Raw genomic sequence first — 21,873 nt, 5'->3', positions numbered from 1 at the left:
AAATTTTGAAATGTTTAAACTTGTTTTCATATACGTGTACATTTTTTTTTTTTTATGTACTAGTATTGTATTAGAAAGTATCGTTTTGGGACTCCAAATGAACACCTGAAAGGTTCCCACATTTTGCAGTGGGAAGGTTGAGACAGAACCAAAACTAAAAAATGAATTGTGGCACATATACACGTTACATTTTATGCACACTGAGATGTGGCACTTATGCAAATGATCTGGTTTGGGCCTGGCATGCATCCTGCTTTAATCTTATTCCCTTCTCTTTTCTGATCATTTCATGTCCCAAACCACCAGAAATTCCCTGGCTTTCTTTGGTACATGAACAAAGTAAATACTCAGAAAAAAAAATGTTTTACCATCACTGTACCATGGTGACAGTACAGAACTTTTTGTTAAGAACTGAATGGGATAGACTGCATTAAGAACAGGATGCTATAAGACTCCAAAAGCACACATTTCTCCCTCCCCTTATCTCTTGAATTCCGGCGGGAAGTGGCACTGCGACATTCTGCTTCCATTCCGTATCCCGCTGCCAGTGCCAGGATGCACAAGAAATGTCAAAACCCAGAAGTGACTTGTTTAGCAGATAAAGAACAGCATGAGGTAAAGTGACTGAGGAAATATTACTGTGCACAGATGTTAAACATGACAAGGAGTCACAGGCTGATTAAAAACAAGAATTTCAATAAATTAAATAAATAATATGTTATAGACATGGTTTATTTTAGGTTAAGGTGAATAAAAAAAACCTGCACAGATTCGAAATCCTAACAAATCACAGATTACAGAGTGCATGTGAAATTGTCTTCCTGACATTCTCTCCTGAAATGTCCCCGCAAGCTTCACACACGCCCATGAAATTCTCCGAACTCTCCGTCTTGCCTTTTTATATCTGTCGCCTACACAAGGGATATTTCAGTTCAGCTTTTGAAAGACTTTCTAAGCTCACAGCCTCCCTTCAATTCTCCAGTCTGACCAGAGAACTGTGATTGAATCCAGATGTTGCTGGCATCTGAAATATACAAGCTAGCCATTTTAAAAGTCAAGATGTCTTATTTTGCCCGTGACCCCAAAAGTATCTGGGCACTTAAGCCACTGCACGTGACCTTAACAATTAAGATACCAAAAGAGAAGTCTGTTAAGAACCAGAATCTAAAAGGATATTAAGATATCTTTAATACTTCTTGAGTTTTAAAGGTAACAAGGGCATACTAATTTTGAGCCTATTACACACTCTATATAAAAATAAAATAATACCACTGCTATCTTTCCAAATTAATTTGTTCCCCCTGTAATTTGGCTCTGAATATCATATGAAAATTGGTATTTTGACCCCCCTCTACAAAATAGTGGATTACTCAGTAAATATTCACAGCATTTACATGGCACTTGCATCCTGAGCATTTAATATCTTGGCTTCCTTCTTCATTTATGTTTTTTTTTTTTATTAGCTGGGGACCTCGGGTTGAGTTGACAAGGAATAGCCTCATCACATTAACTATATGAGAATGATGATTATTTATTTTTTAAAGCACATTACCATCCAAAAATTTGGGGTCAGTAAAAAAAAAAAAAAAAAAAAATTAGGGGGGAAAGAAAAGAATACTCATGAATCGTGATTTCAAAAAAAATATTAAGCAGCACAACTGTTTTATAATGATAATAACAAGAAACGCATCTTGAGCACTAAATCAGCATATTAGAATGCTTTCTGAAGGATCATGTGACACTGAAGACTGGAGTAATGATGCTAAAAAATCAGCTCTGCCATCACAGGAATAAATTACATTTTAAAATATATTCAAATAAAGGAGAAATTTCAAACTGTGATATTTAATTGTAATATTATTGTTTAATTGTATTACTGTATTATATAGCTAATGTTTTATGTGCTTGTGCCGTCTTTCTTAAATAAATAAATAAATGCAAGTTGCTTATATATTTTGTTTTCTAATTCATTAACGTTTTTCAGTGTTCAAAGAGCTGACCATTCTTATCACACTTTAACTGGAGATCAAGGCTCAACATAAGAGAACACCTGCACTTTTCCGATCCTCTCAGTCAGAGTTCAAACTAAATCAGCTGATCCACTGTATTTCCTAGAAGCCTGATTTGATGGCCAAGTCAAAGATTGTCTACAGCAGATATAAACTAGACTAGTCTGCTATAAATATGGCAAGGTGTTGTTCTTTATCTTTATTGATACATTTTAACACCTCACATTACCTGGGAACGTGCAACACGTGACGGTTCAAAAGACACATTACAAGATCTGTTAATAAGTGTCATAGCATCTCGCAGCGCAAAGATTTGCATAAATCCTCTTGAAAATTTTGTTTAAGGAGATTGCACACCTGTGTGATTGATTTGACCTGTTTGTTACTAATAGGTATAGCTAAAACGGTCAAATATGGGTGTACATATTAAGATATCTTTAATACTTCTTAAGTTACTGGCAATGAAACCTTCAGAAAAGTGCTTTTCCCATTTTTGAACTGTCACGATTGGCATATAATGCAACAAGGACCTACTAATCTCTATGTAAAAATTCAATAATAACACTGTAATTTGGCTCCAAATCTCAGATGAAAATGGTCATTTTGACCATCCTCTACAGAATAGTAAATTACTCAGTAAATATTCATAGCATTCATATAACACTTGCATTCAGAGCATTTCATATTTTGTCTTCCTTCTTCATTTATGTATTTGTTTCACGAGAGTATATTTTTTTAATCAAAATACATTTTTAGCTGGGGACCTCGGGTTGAGTTGACAAGGAATGGCCCCATTTCAACACATTAACTATATGAGCATGATCTAATAAAGTTAAACCATCTGAAGGGGTTTCAAAATTGTTTTGTATTATTTATTTTTTTAAAGTACACAACTGTTTTATAATGTTAATGATAATGATAATTATTTCTGAAGGATAGTGTGACACTGAAGACTGGAGTTATGATGCTGAAAATTCAGCTTTGACATCACAGGAATAAATTAAATTTTAAAATATATTCAAAATTATGATAATAATAATAATAATAATAATAAACGGTAATTTCAAATTGTGATATTTAATTGTAATATTACCGACTGAAACATTTGAACTGTATTATATAGCTAATGTTTTATGTGCTTACGTCTTTCTTAGAGAACCAAAATATCAAAGCAACTTGCATTTGTTTTTTGTTTGTTTTTAAAGTCACGTTTCTATGTTTTTCAGTTTTCAAAGAGTTGAATATTCTTATCACACTTTAACTGGAGATCAAGGCTCAACATAAGAGAACACCTGCACTTTTCCGATCCTCTCAAGTTCAAACTAAATTAGCTGATCCACTGTTTTTCCTAGAAGCCTTTCCTTTGATGGCCAAGTCAAAGATTGTCTACAGTGATCAGCAGATATAAACTAGACTAGTCTGCAATAAATATGCCAAGGTGTTGTTCTTTATCTATATCGATACATTTTAACACATGGCATTACCTGGGGACGTGCAACACGTGACGGTTTAAAGAAAACAACAAGAACTGTTAATACGTGTCATGGCATTCACAGTGTGCAGAAATCTCACATATTACATATTACCCTTGATGCATTACCAAAATATGTTGACATCTGCACAGCACAAAAATATGTGATTCTTGAACAATTAATTTTAAAACCATGGCGTGCATGTTCAATGAAGTTCAGGTCTGGGCGTTAAAGTTATAGCCTGTAAATGTACTTTATTATGCATAATAAGTCATCTTTAAATGTTTGTTTAAGGAGATTGCACACCGGTGTGATTTGTTACTGATGATAGGTATAGGTAAAACTTTTGGCAATGTTGTGACTGATAATAAAAACTTGGCATGATCAATAAAATTATCTATAGTCTCTCAATGGATAGTCAGTCTTACCCTCAGCATAAGTGGGTCTGGGGCTGGTCTCGGCCTCTTGCTCCTGTTGGGTCTTGCATGCTTGTGAGTCCAGCTGCTGTATCATGGTAGGGCAGATCTCCTGCAGGCCTCGTTCATCTATACGAGACTGTTCGCTCATCCCATACGCTGCCAGAGTGTCTGCAGCCAAGCACTGAGAGCAGAGGACAGGACAGAGGTTTCAATTACTGATCTCAAAGGAGAAGCTTCAATTACAGCATTGAGAGTGCAGAGTTTGTGCTGGAGCTGTCGCAGCACAGGATCGAAACCAAAGACTTGACCCTGAGGTCAAACAACGTAACATTTCAAGGGCATATGGTGATAAATATCAGGATTAGATTTGGGTTCAAAAATGTTAAAGACAAATCTAAGAAAAAAAGAAAAACATATTTCCTGAGCCGTGGCCCGTGTTTACAAAAACCTTCATCTGAAGCAGAAATTGTTTTAAATATACAATTATGAACAGAAAAATGAGATTAAAATTTGAAATAATGAAAAATAAAAATACATTCTGTCAAGAGAATTAAATTAAAATGTATTATATATCTTTATTTACAAAATAAAATATTATTCACTAAATGGGACCTATTATGCTCATTGTCAAAGTCTTTAAGAGCTTGAATGTTCAGAAAACACATAATTTTTCACATATCTAACATTATTGCAGCACCTCTCTTCCCAGTCTGTCAGAAACGCTGTTTAGCTCCTGTCTCTATGAAGCGCCCCTTCTAAAAAGCAAAATGTGCTCTGATTGGACGGCTGGACCAGTGTGTTGTGATTGGTCAACTGCTTTGAGTGCGTTTTGGAAATGTCATGCCCCTTACCATAACCGTGAGTTTAAACCATAGACAGTATATAAACTGGACACAGCGACCCCATAGGTTTCAACGGAGAAAAGTGAAGCAAATTAGAAGCACTCATTTCCTGATTGCCGAGCGTACTGCGCAGACTCAAACTGAGCTTGACGACGTGGATGTGACGTGAGCAGCCTGTCTGACAGTTGTAAGTCTTCTAGGAGATGTGCCAAGAGAAATCTGAATCATTCCCTTCCGAAACTTGCAGAGACGGAGAGCGTGAGTAGGAGCTGTCCATGAGCTAGGAGCAGGAGCAACTTTATGACTCTCTATGGGCTTCTCCCTTGACTTTATCGGACTTTATGCCTCCACGTCCCCCCGATTGACTGCGAGCTTCTCCTCCTGTCTCTACGGTAATTTCCAGAGAGTCGCGTGGTTATGACGCAATCGTTAGCCTGTTTTTACAAAAACTGCTTCTACGTGGCCATAAGGTAAGATACAAGGTAATGGAGCATTTTATACATTGTCGTGTTTCTTTAGAAATAAATAATGGACAAATGGAGTCTTTAAACGCCTCAGATGTAAAGTTATTCGCTGTCAAAGTGACGCCAAAATGAATGGGAGTCAATGGGATGCTAACAGCAGGTGAAGGCTTGTTAGCCAATGGCGGCCGCCGGGGGTGGTACGGAAATCGAGAGCTCGATTACCCCCCTGGTTTAAACACACTACTACTAACATAACATAACCAGGCCTCGTCCCTTTTTTTGAGCACGTCTTGGTCAGGATTTATTTAAATGAGGAATACTGTGACATGTAAGTTCCTGGAAGAAAACTCAAGACTACAATTGAGGCGTTTCAAGGAGTTCAGAAACAGTGCTTACTGATATAGAGAATAACTCCCTTTGGAGTGGACTTTGTGCTTTATAACTTTGCAGACCTTCACGCTTAAAAAGAAAGTACGTTGAAAATGTAAAAAAGCATAACAGGACCCCTTTAACTTTAATGAAAGTTTAGAACAATCTTAGGTCAGTTTAGGTCACAGCTGTTTAGCTGACAAAAATAAATTAAAAACAAACCCAGGAAGCATTTTATCGTTATATTAATTGAATAAACTCAATATTGTTGGTGAACAATATATTCTTCAAGGAACAAAATGGCGTGCACATCGTGTAGATATTCCACTTGTGGTCCTTGTAAAAGTTCCACTTTAAAACAAAAAAAATGCTCTCTGTGGTGTACAAAAATAATGACAGCTCAATATGGCCTATTATCAGTGTGGACAAACTGATACAGTACAATGTGTTATTCTTGGCTAACTTACACCTTGAGAGGTGGCACAAGAGATAAAGCCTCTAAAAAAAACTTAAACTTAATGACATGAGTATAAATGTCAAACCAAAGACAAATATTTGAGGTTTTGAGTCGGTCTACTTACTTAACACTCAGTCAGTTAATGTTGTAATACCAGGGATTTAAATACATATAAATATGTATATACATACATTTACAAAACATTTTTTTCCAATTATTTATGAAACTTTTGTTCAAAAAAAGAAAGCATTAAATTGATCAGTGACAAATACTTAATACTCAAATACATTTTTTTTTTTTTCACTCTTTAAAAGATCTAAATGAAAAAACATCAAGCAGCACTTGTTTTCAGCATCAATACTAATATACATTTTACTTGAGTATCATCAAATCAACATATTAGAATTATCTCTGAAGGATCATGTGATACATATATGCTCAATATACAAGTATCGCGACCAAAGATTCTACTTTATATTGCATGCGCCAGTTAAGGATATTAAGCAAGCCTACTTAACAAATCAGATTCTCTCTATATTTATGAAAACTGACAATAATATAAATCAGTTGATATAAATATAGATAATTTAGAATATATATATTTTTTTAAAGCAGCAAGAGCTACCCTGTGCAATAACACCTGACCTAACAGTTCACTGACTGGCGTTGTGACAGTTGGTGTGGCAGAGGATTAGACGTCTGTCATGTCTTATAAAGCACCCTGAGAAGATCAAACTCTTTCGTGTTAGGAGTGAATCAGGACCGACACTGAGCTTTAAAAGTATTTAAAACACCCCTCGCAAACCAAAGCATGTGAACCAATGCAGGATAACAGGACTTTTCAGATCAGCAAGTACGGAGGATCTTTTTAACTTGCCATAAAGAGGGTTACAATATGGAAACAGTCGGTTAATGTCCATTTTTTTATATATCTATAAACGTTCACTATAAGGATAGATTTTTTTAATGAAAAACACAAAATAATGCAGTAAAAAGAGGATGGGAAATTGATATTCTTGCAATGGCAGGCGAATGCCCAGTATTTTCAAAATACTTGATTTTCATATTCAAATTATGTAAGAGAAGCCATAGAACACTGAACACAATATGCATGTATTTGTATGTGCAACAAGCAACCAACCAATCAGAGGCCAGTGAGACGTGTGAAAGTGCTCTCTGGGTAACAAATACATATAAAGATCCTGTCAAATTTTCTGTAACCTTTTTGACGCACCTTAGATCCATTGGTTTGGGTGGGCTGTGTTTGTGCGTCATGGTCTCCACTCTGGCCTCCATTTAACCGCATGAGGAGCGATCGGAGCTGAGGGACAGAGATGCTGGTGTTGTCACCATAGCGTGTCAGCAGTTCCTGAAGGACTTGAGTAGGAGAAAGTCCATCCTGACCACTAACATATCCTACTGGCCATTGGAGCAGTCCTAGAGTCAGGGTCAGGCTTATGGTCAAGGTCAGCTGTTTGCAGCCATTTGCTTGTCTCAGGGTCATGACTCTACCAGCAACACGTTGAGCACTGCACAGACACATAGAAAGGTGGAAAAAGAGATGAGAAAACAAGGTAAATTAATAAGAATTACATCACTAATGGCCATCATTTCACAGAAACCATATCATTTTTACACAGCCATCTCTAAAGTGTGTGAAATCAAAATTGACATGATTTACTTTCTAAATGAATGTTCATAGGTGCACATTATTAAAACTAAATGTTTAGGTATTTTTAGGTATTGTTTTGGCAAACTTGTATTTAAATCTGACTCCATTATGAATGTAATCCAAGTAAGTTTTGACTAAAATAGTAAAATTATAATAATAAAAATAAATAAACAAATAAAAGAAAAAGAGTCCCTGGAAATTGAATTGAAAATGTATTTCTGCAACTGCTGTGAAATAACCACCACACAGAATATGAAGATTATGAAAATATAATTCTACTGTCCAGGAGAGGCCTAAAACTGCTTTTTGTTTTTGTTTTTTTAATGTTACATTTAAAAAAAAATTTTTTTTATTGAAATAAAATACAAAAAAACACAAAATTTAAGTGTTGAAATATGTTAAATAAAAACAAACTAAAGTTAAATATATAAATGCAAATATACTATATAGGGCCTAAAAGTAACACTCGTCAAGCGCCAAATGAGAGTAAAAAGCGGTGTTGGCGAGTATATGAAATGGTGTCACTCGCCTGGCCGGTAACATTTTTATGAATTCTAACGATGCATGAACATGAACGACACTCAGGCAGTTGATTGACCAGCGATGCATCGTCACGAATGTTTAAGCATTGACAAGATTCAAGAAGATTCGAAAGTCAAGTATCCTAGTAAACATACTGTAGTCGGCTATGTCTTAAGCGAACGTAAACAATTGAGAAAGCAAACACATCAGTATCAGTATCAGTGTGTACTGGATCTGTGCAGTGAGTCTTAAAGTGACAACAGCCTAATATTCCTGCTGCTGTTTGTGTTTTTAATGTTAATCAAACAACAACAAAAATAAAAAATAAAAATCACACTCTGCTTTTGACTGAATAACTTTTGTAACTTTAATAAAGATTAATTTTACATTTGCTTACTTTATTAAAATTCTGTACCTGACAACTACTGTCAGACCTACCTGTAAAACATGAAAAGCACTGTTTATTTCATTTGTATATTTGTTATATTGTATTTATTTGTACTTTTGCAAATAAAATAATTTACAAGCAAAATTATATATATATATGTATGAAGAGTTCAGATGCAAAAGCCTCTAAGTGCCATCTGAAATTTTCTTGTAGAATGATCATTTTTATCAAGCTCGTATATTTAAGTTCAGTAATTTCACTTAAATGGCAATGAAAATGACCTATTAATTGTCATTTAAGTGAAATTACTGAACTTAAATATACGAGCTTGATAAAGATGATCATTCTAGAAGAAAATTTCAGATGACACTTAGAGGCTTTTGCATCTGAACTCTTCATATATATATATATATATATATAAAGCTAATTCAAAATATAAACCAGCTAACCAAATACCAGATCTTTTCAAACACAAAATTAGCAAAAAAAAATTAGCCTAACTCCTAACATGCGAGCAGTGCCGGCCCGAGCCTTTTGGGGGCCCTAAGCAGAATTTGATTTGGGGGCCCCCTCCCACCACGCAGAGTCACCTGTGCTTGACGATTATTGACACAATGTCACGCTATAATGTTACATTATAAATTAATACAATGAGGTCATGTATTAATACAAAATAAATACTTAATAAAAAATAGATACTTAAAAAAGTTGTAACTTTTTCTTTACTCTTTTACTAACTCTTGGAAACTTCTGAAAACAAACTGTCACAAAACATATAAAAAATATATAGGCCTATATATTTGCAAAATATCTTCCAACGTTTTGCAACACTTTGCAGTTTGAATGATGTCTTGTATGAACATGACGGAGTATGTTTTTATGTTTCCACTGTTCGATCGCGCCCGCGACTCTCTCTCTCACACACACACACACACACACACACACACACACACACACACACACACACACAACATATTCCAGCTTTGTAATCTTCCACTGTGATGTTTCCTAGCACATTTTTGCGCGTGTGAAGAGGATGATTTTTTCCGTCGATATTGGAACGTGAGTGAAGTACAAAGCCTATGATAAAGAATAGTTTACCATCCAAATCCATCGCGAATGTTGAAACATTTTGATTCTAATGAGAGAGATACGTGAGCCCAACGCCGCTTACTTTCACTTTCTCTTTAAATTATTTCGTTTTGGCTTGTTTATAGTTATTTCTTTATTCTTGTTCTGTTCTGAATATCATTACATTTAAAGGATAAATCATTGATCAAATCAAATTTTTGTGACATGGCTTAACATTACTGTGACTTTGCGCACAAATTGTCTATGCACGCGAGATTATGCGCATGACTCAAACACTGGCAGACACAGCAGCAGTTGTAGGCAGGTATATTGATCATGAAATCAGAATTTTCTTGTCTTGAATTATTAATCCTTTCATTCATTTATGTCACTTGTTTAAGTTAATTAATATGTAAAAAAAAAAAAAAAAACTCGATTGGGGGCCCCCTGGTGGCGAGGGGGCCCCAAGCAGCCGCTTAGTTCGCTTATGCCTCGGGCCGGCCCTGCATGCGAGTCACAAACACCGGATAATTGGCCCCAAGGGGAGCCCTTCTGAACAGGTCCCAAAGGCTATTGTTGCAGAGTAAAACCAGAGACAACCCAAATCAATCTTTACCACTGAAAATGTGAAGCAGCAAGACAATTATTGATCCAGGTTTCATTTAAATGAATAAGTAGCCTAAATGCAAATTATGATGCATTATATATCAAATTCACAATTTACAACTGTTACACATTCATCCTCTATAATGAGTTCTCAAAGTGAAATGAAAAGAACGAATACAAGAGCATAACAAACATGACAGAGTATGGAAATATGCAGCGGACAAAATTAATCAAAATCCCTGGAAGCGATAGGGATAGTCCGTTTTTCTGAACAAAATCTAAATTAAAATAAATTTCAGCCCTATGCATGTATCCAATATTTCCGGCCTTGGTCAATGAATATTCATTGTGAACCATAACAAAAATATTTTAAGTTAAGTGCCAAAAAGCTTATCTTAGCTAATTCTTGTTATAGTTTTTTTTTTGTTTCCATCCACGTCATCTCGTATAATCTGCTTCATATTAATCATTAAACTTTTTAAGTGAATATTAACTGCAAATCAACAACTACCAACAAACGCCAATTCTTATTTTGATAGTATTCATTTGTACAGTGATGAATTGTATCAAATAAATCCCAATGTTTAATGATGTTATTGATAAAATTTTGTAAGAACAACCAAAAAGAAACAAAAGTTCTGATTCCAAATACCATATGGGACATTTAATCTCAGATGTCTTTGTATATGTCAGTGTTTAAGGATTAAGACCCATATACAAAAAAAACCTTTTAATAAACTTGAAAGACACTCGAGTCGGGCCAGTGCTGCATCTTCACAGAAGTTGATAATTTTCTCGTTTTAAGCCTTGCCAAATTAAATATTCATACACAAGTAGACGAGAAAGTACCCACGTCAGTTTGGTACTCGCGCGCTGTGTGATAAGTTGTGTGTTATAGTATGCAACACGCATCCAAAGCGCACGCCCAGAATGCAGCGTCTCACAGCACGGAAATATTCTCTTCCACGTGCACGTACTGAGCTTAAACGGACATATTCACACAACATTGTCAAAATGCCCGTCTTGTCGAGTATCATCGTAAACATTGTCAGTTTTTGATTAAGTGAACATAAACAAGTGAGAAAATGCATGTGTAAGAGTACATTGAATTTGTGCAACTCTTAAAGTGAGAGTTTTTATGTTAATCAAACAAAAGACAAAAAACTAAAATTCACTCACTCTTGACTGATTAACTTTTATAAGGGTTCATCTAAATGTATACAGTGAAAGACTATGGAGTGATATTTTACATATAATTACTATTTCTGCACCTGAAAATCTAGTTTAGACTAGACTTGCATGAAATGAATTAAAGGCCAAAGCAAGCAGACATGGCAACAATGCAAGAGATAAGCACAAAACAAAACAGGATGCCTCTGTCGATGCAGGTTTGCTAAAATTGCCAAAATCTACATTTTTGTTCACTGTATTACTTTGGTATAATTACAGACACAATGAATATTTAGGGGATTTTCTCCTGAATCTTTACGGTGTACGTGACCCATGACTCACCTGCACTATAGGGTTAATCTGGGTCAAAAAGACTGAATACTACTGAAGTGCCATTAAACCTTCACAAAGGACCTTTGAGAAATGGCACTTAAAAATCAGCCAAGGCTAAGCTTGCTTAACCGTAACTTGCCAGATCCTTGGCTGACTGTGGGGCAAAGATAACACAGAGAGCAAAGATATAGCGAGTGCCTTCAAAGATAAGACAAAAGTGTGCTTGTGAAAGAAAAAAGTAAAACCGGTTGACTAAGGTCAATACTGATTGTCATCAAGTCAATATGAGGAAATAACTAATGGCTTTTAAATTTGATTTTATGAAATCTATCTGGTTCAATATTGTTTCTTCAGCATGATGCGTTGGCAATCCTGACTCACAAACAGGGTGTAAATTACTGTGTGAGTGTAAACGTGCATGAGAATGTTTATCAAAAACAGCAGGGTGTGAGAGAAGAGATTAACCTCGCCGTGCTGATGGTATGCTGACTATGCTTATGCTCATGAGCTGGAGAGACAGAGGAAATGTGATCCTCGACGGCTTATTGATAATTTATGAGGGCCTCCAAAAGCAAGTTGTGTTTCTGTAGTACAGCACACACCTTTGATCATCTGACAACTCAAATAAATGTAAAATAGGCACATTGTGTGAAATGTCAACAAACATCATACATCACAACAAAGTTCGGTTAAACTGCTCAATAAAAAAAAAAAAAAAAATAATAATAATAATAATAAAAATAATAATATTATTTTATATATATATATATATATATATATATATATATATATATATATATATATATATATATATATATATATATATATATATATATATATATATATATATATATATATATAAAGTAACATGTTACAAATAAAAAGACTTCACATATTCAGACATCTTTCTCCAGAAAATAGAAAATAAATGAAAATTGTCTAATACTAATTTCTGTGCCTGCACAAAATGGCAAAAAAATATCTATCTATTCTATCTATCTTTCTGAAAAAATTGTTTTAATTAAATGAGTATATTATATGATAATAATTACAAGTAAATAATTCATTTAAAAAGCATGTAGCATTCAAAAGTAAATATTGTTTATAAAAAGATCAAGTGAAAAATTAGTAAAATGAAGGTCAAAGAAACGTACACATTATAGAACAAGTGGCGGGTCTATTAGTTGGCATTTACTCTAGACTTTGTTTGACATACATTATCAGATTGTTTTGTCCCGTCTGTTGCTATATCACTGTCAATCATTGCAGTTTCGGATTCAATCACTCATTTAGATACAGTTGTAAATCCAGAACTTTGTATGAGCAACATGAAAAACAAAACTTTTATTCAAATTGTATAAGCAGAAAGTGAGCAAAGAGTATTTCCTTTATAATCACTGAAGCTGTCAATCACTTACACAGTAAAAAAAATGGCTGCGATTATTTATCAAAACTTACAATCCAACATTGTTTCAACTTTAAAAAGTATGTGTTCATGCTTGACTTAAAATATTAAGTTTAGTTAACTTTAGTTAAGTTGGATATTTAAGTTATATCAACAAATTTTAAGTTGTTATAACTAAATTGCAGCCACATGTTTTACAGTGTAGGCTACGTTTAGCTAAAAAAATGCTGTCTACACTACACTAATGAATCTCTTATTTACAATGCGTTTACACTTTGTTGGTAATAATGAAAGGATTTGCGAGCTTGCAGAACTGTGCGCGTGCGGTGAACGAAAACCCCAGTGTTTTGAGCGGTGTTGAACGGATTCTGACTAACTCAGAGACCTCTGATTGGCCATTGCGTTCACACGCTCAAAAGTTATGTCTACGATTAGCAATAACAATCAACAATTCAAAAGCACATTGTAAACAGAAACCTTTGACACTCTTCACAGAGCACACAAGAGCATTTGAAAGCAGCCACCTGTCAGTGGGTACCAAATATACCCAGTACTCAGAACTACCGACACGCTGGTATCATCACATTCTTAAAATTTCAGTACCAGTTCTTTTGACAACCCTACTTGCACAGTAGCAGTGAGTTTTGATTTGGCCACATTGTCTACAGAATAATTTATTTACATATCTTTATTTTGGCTGATACAAAAGTAAACCCTCAGCCCATCTAAACCCAGCATTTATATTGGAACACAGTCACAACAATGCACTGATATGATTTCCAGCAGCAGCACTGTATCTCAGATAATGGCAGGGGGTTATAATGACCCTGTCTGAAGAGATCTTTGTGGACTGCTGTTATTTCAGGAGACAAGATAAGTCATTGAGAAGAATTTCTGGTATTCAGTCTGAATGTGAGATTGTCTAGCTATTGCATCCGTATCACGAATAATGAGTAGTGGATTTGAATTTATGGATCAACAACACCATACAAAGCAAAGCTTTGAGACCCATCCTCAGCCTAAAACAGTCTTTAGACAAATCAGTTTAATTAAATGACCATCATAATAAATCAAAATAATGCAAGTTTATTATCATCATTAGAACTAGCATGTGTATAGGTCAATGCTTGCTCCTTTCCAAATGATTTGTGGTAAGAGACAGTGTATTTAAGACGAATTGAAATGTAAAATGAATATTAATACTTTAGATAAAAACAACTGTCATTAATTTAAGTATAAAAACACCAAAATCATTTTAAACAACATTAGGCCAAAGTCTAGTTCACCTCTTAGGCTAAAAGTCATGTTTCTACATACATGCTACAAGTTTTGTGAAAATCTTTTGAATTTATTTTAATTAAACATTTTTAATAGGACGTTTTAAATTGTCAGTGGTGTTACCCTTTAATGTAATTTCTGATAGGATCTTAAACAAGAGTCCTGTTAAAAATTGCGGATAGGATAAATGCTAGCATTGTATTTGTTTGTTTTCTTCTATCTTGAAAATAAAACGTTTTACAATAAAATTCAACTTGTTATACATTAGTTAATGCACTAGGTTTTATTAACTAACAAAGAACAACATTTATTAATCTAAGTTAAAGGTGCAGTAAGTGATTTCTGAGAAACACTGTTGAAACAAACAAACACGTCCCTCCCTTCATTGCTCCGCCCCCAAAATGCATGAACATGCAATGCAAGAGTAAATGTCCCTTTATCATAGCTGAAGTGAAGCAAAATAATACTTTTCAAAAAATAAAGTGCGATGGCGAACGATCGACAAGGAAGAAAAAAAAAACAAGAGTTTATACAAGCAAGAGTTGGTTGTTTATCTAAAGCAGCACAGCAGCTCAAGACAAGCAGTGACACTCAAAACGGTCCTGTTACTATAGCTAACATTACAACAGCAGCATATCTTGCTTCTGTGAAACATAGCAAAACCAATGTTACCCACAAATGGAGAAGAAACCTCTTGATGGAGAAGGGTCTGGCGGCAGACTTGGACTTAAGACTTGCACTCTCAGACTTGCACGCTCAGACACCAGCGCTTCCTCTGCCTGTGACGTCACTTGCAATCGACACATAGTGTGGCTCGTGTTGGATTGAGAACAGCTCCCAATGTCGTTAAAAAATCGTTTCTGTAAGTATATATACATATATATAAATATATGCTTTTTCAATGTATGATAATTAGTTTTACGTTCATTAATTTATACAACTTTTTAATCTCTGATATACAAATATATTAGGCCTAACAAGCCAACCACTCACGGTCTTAAATACACAAACGAAACTATTTAATAGAGTGGCATATAAACTATATTTACATGGCTTGCACGTTGAAACCACTGTAGTTTACCATCCCTGTTGTGTGTTTATTTTATTTTAAAAAATGTACGCTGAAAATATTTTTTGTAAAATACGTATTGTGAAACGTATTGTAAAATACATGCAATATTCGGTCATGTTTCGACCTTGCGTCTCAGTTTAGCTCATTACATTCGAATGTCATCACAGATGCATCATGCACCATTCAATAATTTTAGTTTGTGAAAACCCCCTGGTACCACAGTGCACATCATGTTGCACTTTATATAACTGTAGACATGGACAGATTAGAGAAGGCTGGGTTTCCATACGACAGATGCTCTGGAACCCTTCTGCTTCATCTTTACCGAAATGAGTGACATGCAAATGTTTCTTGAACATGTAGTTGATGTCATGAAACTAAAGGTAAACTGTCAAACTGCAGCAGTACATAATGTGCCAATGTGTCTTTTATTTTTTGTTTTTAAATATGGAAAGGGTATAAAGGGTTTTCTTTATATTGTACTATTTGTATATTGTCTATTTGTACACGTTTGTTAAATGTAAATTGAATAAGTGCATCATCTTAGTGTTTTTTTTTATATATATATATGTTTTTAAATTGTATAGACCTGATAGTTCCTTTGTATCTTTGATGGTCATTAGCTTTGCTGTTATATTAAACAGTCCTTGCCTACTTGAATGCCAAATAAATAATATAACATAATATTTCGATGAACGCAAGCTGCAAAATATAACTTTTGGGGGGAAAATTTGGTGGCGTTCTATCACACAAGTGGTTTAACAGCGTCAATACAATGCGAATGAACTGCTGGAAACATATTTCCAGTTAATTTGTGTCGATTGCAAGTGACGACACTTGCAGGGGAAGTGTTGATGTCTGAGAGTGCAAGTAAAAGTCTGCAGCCAGACGCTATTGTCTGGTTCTGTTTTCAGGCCTTCCCGCTTAGGTCTCTCTCGAGCGCTGGAAATATTATGAAAATAAAAAGCGTTTCTAATATTAACACGGGTCCTAAAGCTCTTGCCTGATCATAACCCTTCTTTTTCCAGTGATATTCCTCTGAGCTTTTCTCTTTTGTAATGTCTCTCAGCCATCTCTCTCTCTACAGTCTTTGTTCAAATCTCCCTCTAGCTCACTCTCACTCCTCCCCCATCATGAGTGGACACGCCCCCTACTGCTGATTGGCTACAAATGTATTGCAGTCTGATCCATTTTCAACAGCGTTTCTCAGAAATCGCTTACTGCATCTTTAATGTAATTCGTCATTCCTATAATCTTGAAATGATTTGGTAAATTCAAAGAGAAATGGTAACACAACTACAAAATGACGTTAATAAGCCAGAGACTTCTTAAACTCACATTCCATCTGAATGTCCCTTTTTAGGAATGCAGACTAACCTGCACACTAGTGGAAAAGAGAGCAAACCTTTCCACTTTATAGACATCTTCACTCTGCTGACGTGTCAGGTTTTATAGCATGACTCAGGGGAAAAAAACAAGAGAGGTCGTTATTAATGACTAGACACCTGTTGTCAAGCAGACACTCTAAGAACACGCACAACTTCGGGGAAAAGACAACAGGGAAAACAATGGACGGAAAGGTGACAGAGGGGGAACGCTCTCTAAGGAAAGCACTGGAAAAGCTTTTCAAAGTTCAGAGAGGACGAGCTGTGTTTCAGCAAGCTGTACGATAATACTTAGGCCTATTGCTCCAAAAACAACCTTATCCAGCCAAATATGAGAAAAGTAGTTTAAGCAACAATGTGCTCGGTTGGATTAGCATTACAGCTACACTTACACACACAAGCCTGCTGGCTGTTTATCACTACCACTTTTACACAACTTAGTAATGCTTGCACAGCCAAACATTACTATTGCTTATATATCATCATTGTTAAAGTGATAGTTCAACCAAAAATGAAAATTCTGTCACAAATTTTGAAGAACGCTGGGATCCAAACAGATTTTCATTTTCAAAATATCTTCTTTTGGGTTCCACAGAAAGTCATACAGGTTTGGAATGACAAGGGTGAGCAAATGATGACAGAATTTTTGGGTAAAATATCCCTTTAAGGTTAGAAAACACCAAGAATTAGGAGCTCACTTTAGTGCATACCTTGTCCCACACATTGTGCTTTGTTCTCAAACTCTGGTAACAAGAAGCCAAATTGTAATAGCCACAAAATGCAATCAAAATTTGTTCTGATGCAGAAATGCAAGTTACAGCAAGACATACTCTATGCAGAACAAACCCTCTTCAAGGTTATAAGAAATTTGAGAGCTTTGATTTTGTTAAAGTAGATTTGCTGACTGCTGACAACTTGAACGCTGTTGTTGGCAAGACTTCGAATCCCTCTGTGACAGCTTCATTCAAAGACAGCAGGAGCAAATATTAAAAATCGCTGGAACAGTCACTAACTCACATATTTACACAAACCATGCACAAGCAATGCTATAAAACGACTTTACCTGTTGCTCATCTACTTTATACAGAAGTTCTTCTTTAGTCCTAAACAGCTGGTTCAATTGACACATACAATCCAGGACTTTTCAAACGCCCAGGGCTTCGGTGATCAAAGCCCCTTTATACAGGAGACAATGAGGTTAACAGAGGCACTGTAGTTAAATCATCAGACCCATCATTAAAGAAAACGACGTAATGCCAGAGAGCACTTCCCTTCAGCTAGTGGGGGCATCCTCAAAAATAATTACCACCAACAAACAGGCATCAGCATCCAGCATTAATGAAACCTTTGCCTAACCACTAAGCTGGAAAAATGGATAACAAGTAGTTCTGCTGCTTTCCACAATACGTCAAATGATCTGACAACCCTTCCACCCCCACCAAAGATTAGGTGAGTGATTCCATTGATTTTTTGGTCACTAGAGATAGTTAGTGGAGTAATCAACCTTGGTGATTACTGTAATCACTCTTATCTTCATTTTTACATCAGAGAACAGGGCCAAAATTACACATTCATTTCAGTATCAATCAAGTGTCTTAATTCATTTAAATTATTATTTATTATTATTTAATATTTTATTATCATGGATCCCAAACCCTTTTGACCAATGAATTTCTGTATTTTTCAACAACAAAAAATAAATAATTAAAAATAATTTTAGAATCATTTATAGGCCTAGACTCTCGAAAATAGCAATTTCTCACTGACCAAATAGTATAGGAGAAAAATGTTTATTCACTGGAAAAACAAAACAACAACATTATCTTCACTACAAAAATTACCAACTTAATTATTATAATTATAATATTGTGTTAACAACAGGAAACCTGTATTATTATTAATAATAATAATAATAATATACTTCATAAAGATCCATTAGTAGGCTAATACCTCAAAAGTAATTTAAAGACTGTGCGCATATATATATATATATATATATTACACTATAGGCCTAATTAGTCAGGTGAATACATCAGTCAACAGAAATGGAATTTCATGTGTGAAAATTTGCAAATCTTTAAACACCTTTAACAATTGATAAAAGCACGGTTTCTGTTTTTATATTTTTGTGACTTTTAAAGAAAACATGATGTTAAATATATGTTCATTAACAATTTTATCTGTCTAATTTGCCACCATTAAATTGTTGGTTTATACCTGCATTACATTGCCATTTTCCACCCTGTTATACATCTCTGTTCTCTATACATCCGTATTAACACAATCAATTGAACCACGCATTCACTATATTATTACAATAATGCTTAATGCAACAATTAATGGACACAATGAAAGTTACAATTACATTATTATCATCATCATCACATCATGGACAAGTCAAGCTTTAAATCTTCAAAATCCAGAAAACAGTCAGACAATACATTAATATAAATACAGCATGTCAGAAGAACACAAATAAAATCTCAATAGACTTGCTAAAGCTGGCTAACTTTCAAAACTATCCCACTAGATCAAACTTCACAGTAAACAGACAGGATCTACCATTTAAGACAACAAATAGATCAAGTTTACTACAATAACACTGCCTGCTCTCATATTGATGATAATAATGATAATATAACCTAATCACCAGGACTAGTAATAACACAAGGGAAAAAGACATTGGCTCTCGGAATTGTGGTTGGTTATGGCCAGTAAACTGCAACGTAAGACCTAAAATTATAAGTAAACAGTACTGACAAAGGTCTGTATAGCAGCTAACGTTACTCATACTTCTGCGTATTATGATAAACATCAAATCATCTATGCTAACAACAGGCCATCAACAAACCTGTCTAGTTACAGCGTCAGACACGCTCACATCCACTAATAACAGTAATCACGCCACTAACGCACAGTCTATAACACGATTTATCCTCGCACGGGTCTGATGTAAAAGCAGCAAACCTTCTTGACGTGGTTAATGGTTAGCCAGATAGCCGAGTATATTAAAAAAAGATGTCGCTCACCAAATTTGAGATTTCTTGGTCTGTCGGCGGGTGACGGGTCCGTTATCTGACGGTCCCGAATGTAAAGAGGGACATAGGTGTACCCACTCGTTTAAAACTAGAGGCCGGATGGTTTTTCCCCCCCCGTCTTGACCCATTCACAAGACAGCAGCGTGGAACTAACACAAGGGGCGGGGGGAGATTGCGTCATTAGTGAGCGCCGCCCCGCGAATTCTACTTAATATTCAGAAGCCCAAACCAAACAGGAAGGCGAGAGCGTAAATAAATTAATATTAATTAGATAAGCATCTCCCATTGGAGTGCTTCGTAACAACTCAATTTAATATTCATGATTAAATATTTGCTTATTTCCTTCTTTTGTAGTAGAGAATCCGCTTTACACCAGTGCCATCTAAACAAAGGTCAAGAGATTTTGTGTTGTATTTTAATACGTTGAATCGAGGTCGTACGTGAGCAGTTTCATTTAGTTAGTTAGATGTAGTTAAAAGTTAGTTAGAAGACGATTTTTAACGCATAGAAGAAGAAGAAACTGGTCACAGATGGTGCACGTGGCGAATCTCGCGTTTTCTTTTCATGATGTCAAACGTTTTTGATAATTTACCAATCGAGGTGAATTGTCTTTTATTTTTAATGTGCTCAAATGCAAAAAATGCAACGGATTATTATTTGAATAGAGTCGCTGTGAATTTTATATTTTAAATCGTGTACAACACGAGTCAGTGTTTCATATTTAATATTATGTATTTTATGTTTTAAATCTTGTACAACACGAAGAGAGCTAGTGTCCCAAATCTATTTGAAAAGACGTAATATTATGTATAACATTTTATATTTTAAATCTTGTTGGCTACTACAGGAGAGTATCCCAACTCGATTTGAAGAGGTCACACTTTGTGTTTTAGAATTGATAATGTTTTCATCATCTTGGTCAAATATTTGTTACCAGCTCTATGGCTATGTTGAGAAAGAATGTTCACATTCTAAAATCTGTATTGTGCCTATTATATATATATATATATATATTTTTTAAAGTATGTGAAATCTGATTATGCATACTGCCCTATTATAAAGACATAGTATGCCAAATTAGTGCATAAAATAAGTAGGATGTCTGAATATTATATTATTATATATTATGGTTAATTAATGCTCAAGATTCTCAAGTGTGCAACCACTGGACACTTTTCTATCCCGTAAAGCCAGGAGCTGGTCAGGCGTCAGATTCGCAATGTTTGAAAATAAAATAAAATGGCAGAGTGGCTCTTTTCAAGTTTAAGTGTACCAAGAAAGTTTCTTCTCGTGGTTAAATTGTACTTGTTTAACCCAAGTTTGTTGTTAGTACATCATAGCTCAAAGAACAAACAGGTCAAAGGTCAATAGCAAAAGTCGATGGACACTGTATCTTTTTAGATGAATTACTACTGAAAAATCATGATCACACTCCTATCTCCTTACTGAAATCTCAGATGGTTGGTTAATCTTTTATGAATTGTTAAAATATTGATTTCTGGGATGCAGTGAGCACAGAGAAAGTAGTGTTCACCGTTAGTTTGAATATAAATGTGTAATATGAATAAATGGTGCTCATAAACAGCTGTTGAGATAGTGTTCACAAGTGAAACAAGTAGAGGCATGGACCCAGAACCAGTATTCCTTACGTCACAACTGAACAAGCAGATAGGGAAGAAAAATCTGTCGCAACTTCAGTTTTATGCCGATTTCAAGGTTGTACTTTAACAAAAGCTGAGATGTAAGGTCTTTGTTGAATTAAGTACAGGAAGCACAGGAATTCAGACACGGCTATTAATTCACGTTAAAATGGTCAAACCACATCGTTCTCTCATAACCCCATCACATTGCATGTTTAATTCACTAACATCGTGAGTGGCATCCGACCATAATCTTGCACA

The 21,873-nt window shown here is 35.1% G+C and overlaps 1 protein-coding gene across 3 annotated transcripts in view; it reads right to left on the bottom strand.

The window, feature by feature from the left end:
• Positions 1 to 20,121, bottom strand: part of slc39a14 (solute carrier family 39 member 14) — a 35,851-nt gene extending 15,730 nt beyond the window's left edge. For 2 of the 3 annotated variants that reach the window (XM_082170337.1, XM_082170338.1), the window contains exons 1-3: positions 19,964 to 20,121; positions 7,267 to 7,561; positions 3,910 to 4,081 (exon numbers count right to left, since the gene is read on the bottom strand). In XM_082170337.1, the coding sequence (XP_082026463.1) occupies positions 3,910 to 4,081; positions 7,267 to 7,561; positions 19,964 to 20,100 (604 nt within the window). In that variant the 5' untranslated portion in view covers positions 20,101 to 20,121. Of the gene's footprint in view, positions 1 to 3,909; positions 4,082 to 7,266; positions 7,562 to 17,997; positions 18,156 to 19,963 lie in introns of those variants that run through there. The other variant, XM_082170339.1, reaches the window with a different exon arrangement.
• Between the last annotated feature and the right edge of the window lie 1,752 nt (positions 20,122 to 21,873).

Source organism: Leuciscus leuciscus (assembly GCF_965113295.1).
Source record: "Leuciscus leuciscus genome assembly, chromosome: 5".
NCBI classification, from domain to species: Eukaryota; Metazoa; Chordata; class Actinopteri; order Cypriniformes; family Leuciscidae; genus Leuciscus; species Leuciscus leuciscus.
The sequence above is the reverse complement of the archived record's forward strand: the minus strand, read 5'-3'. Positions and strand labels throughout refer to the sequence as shown.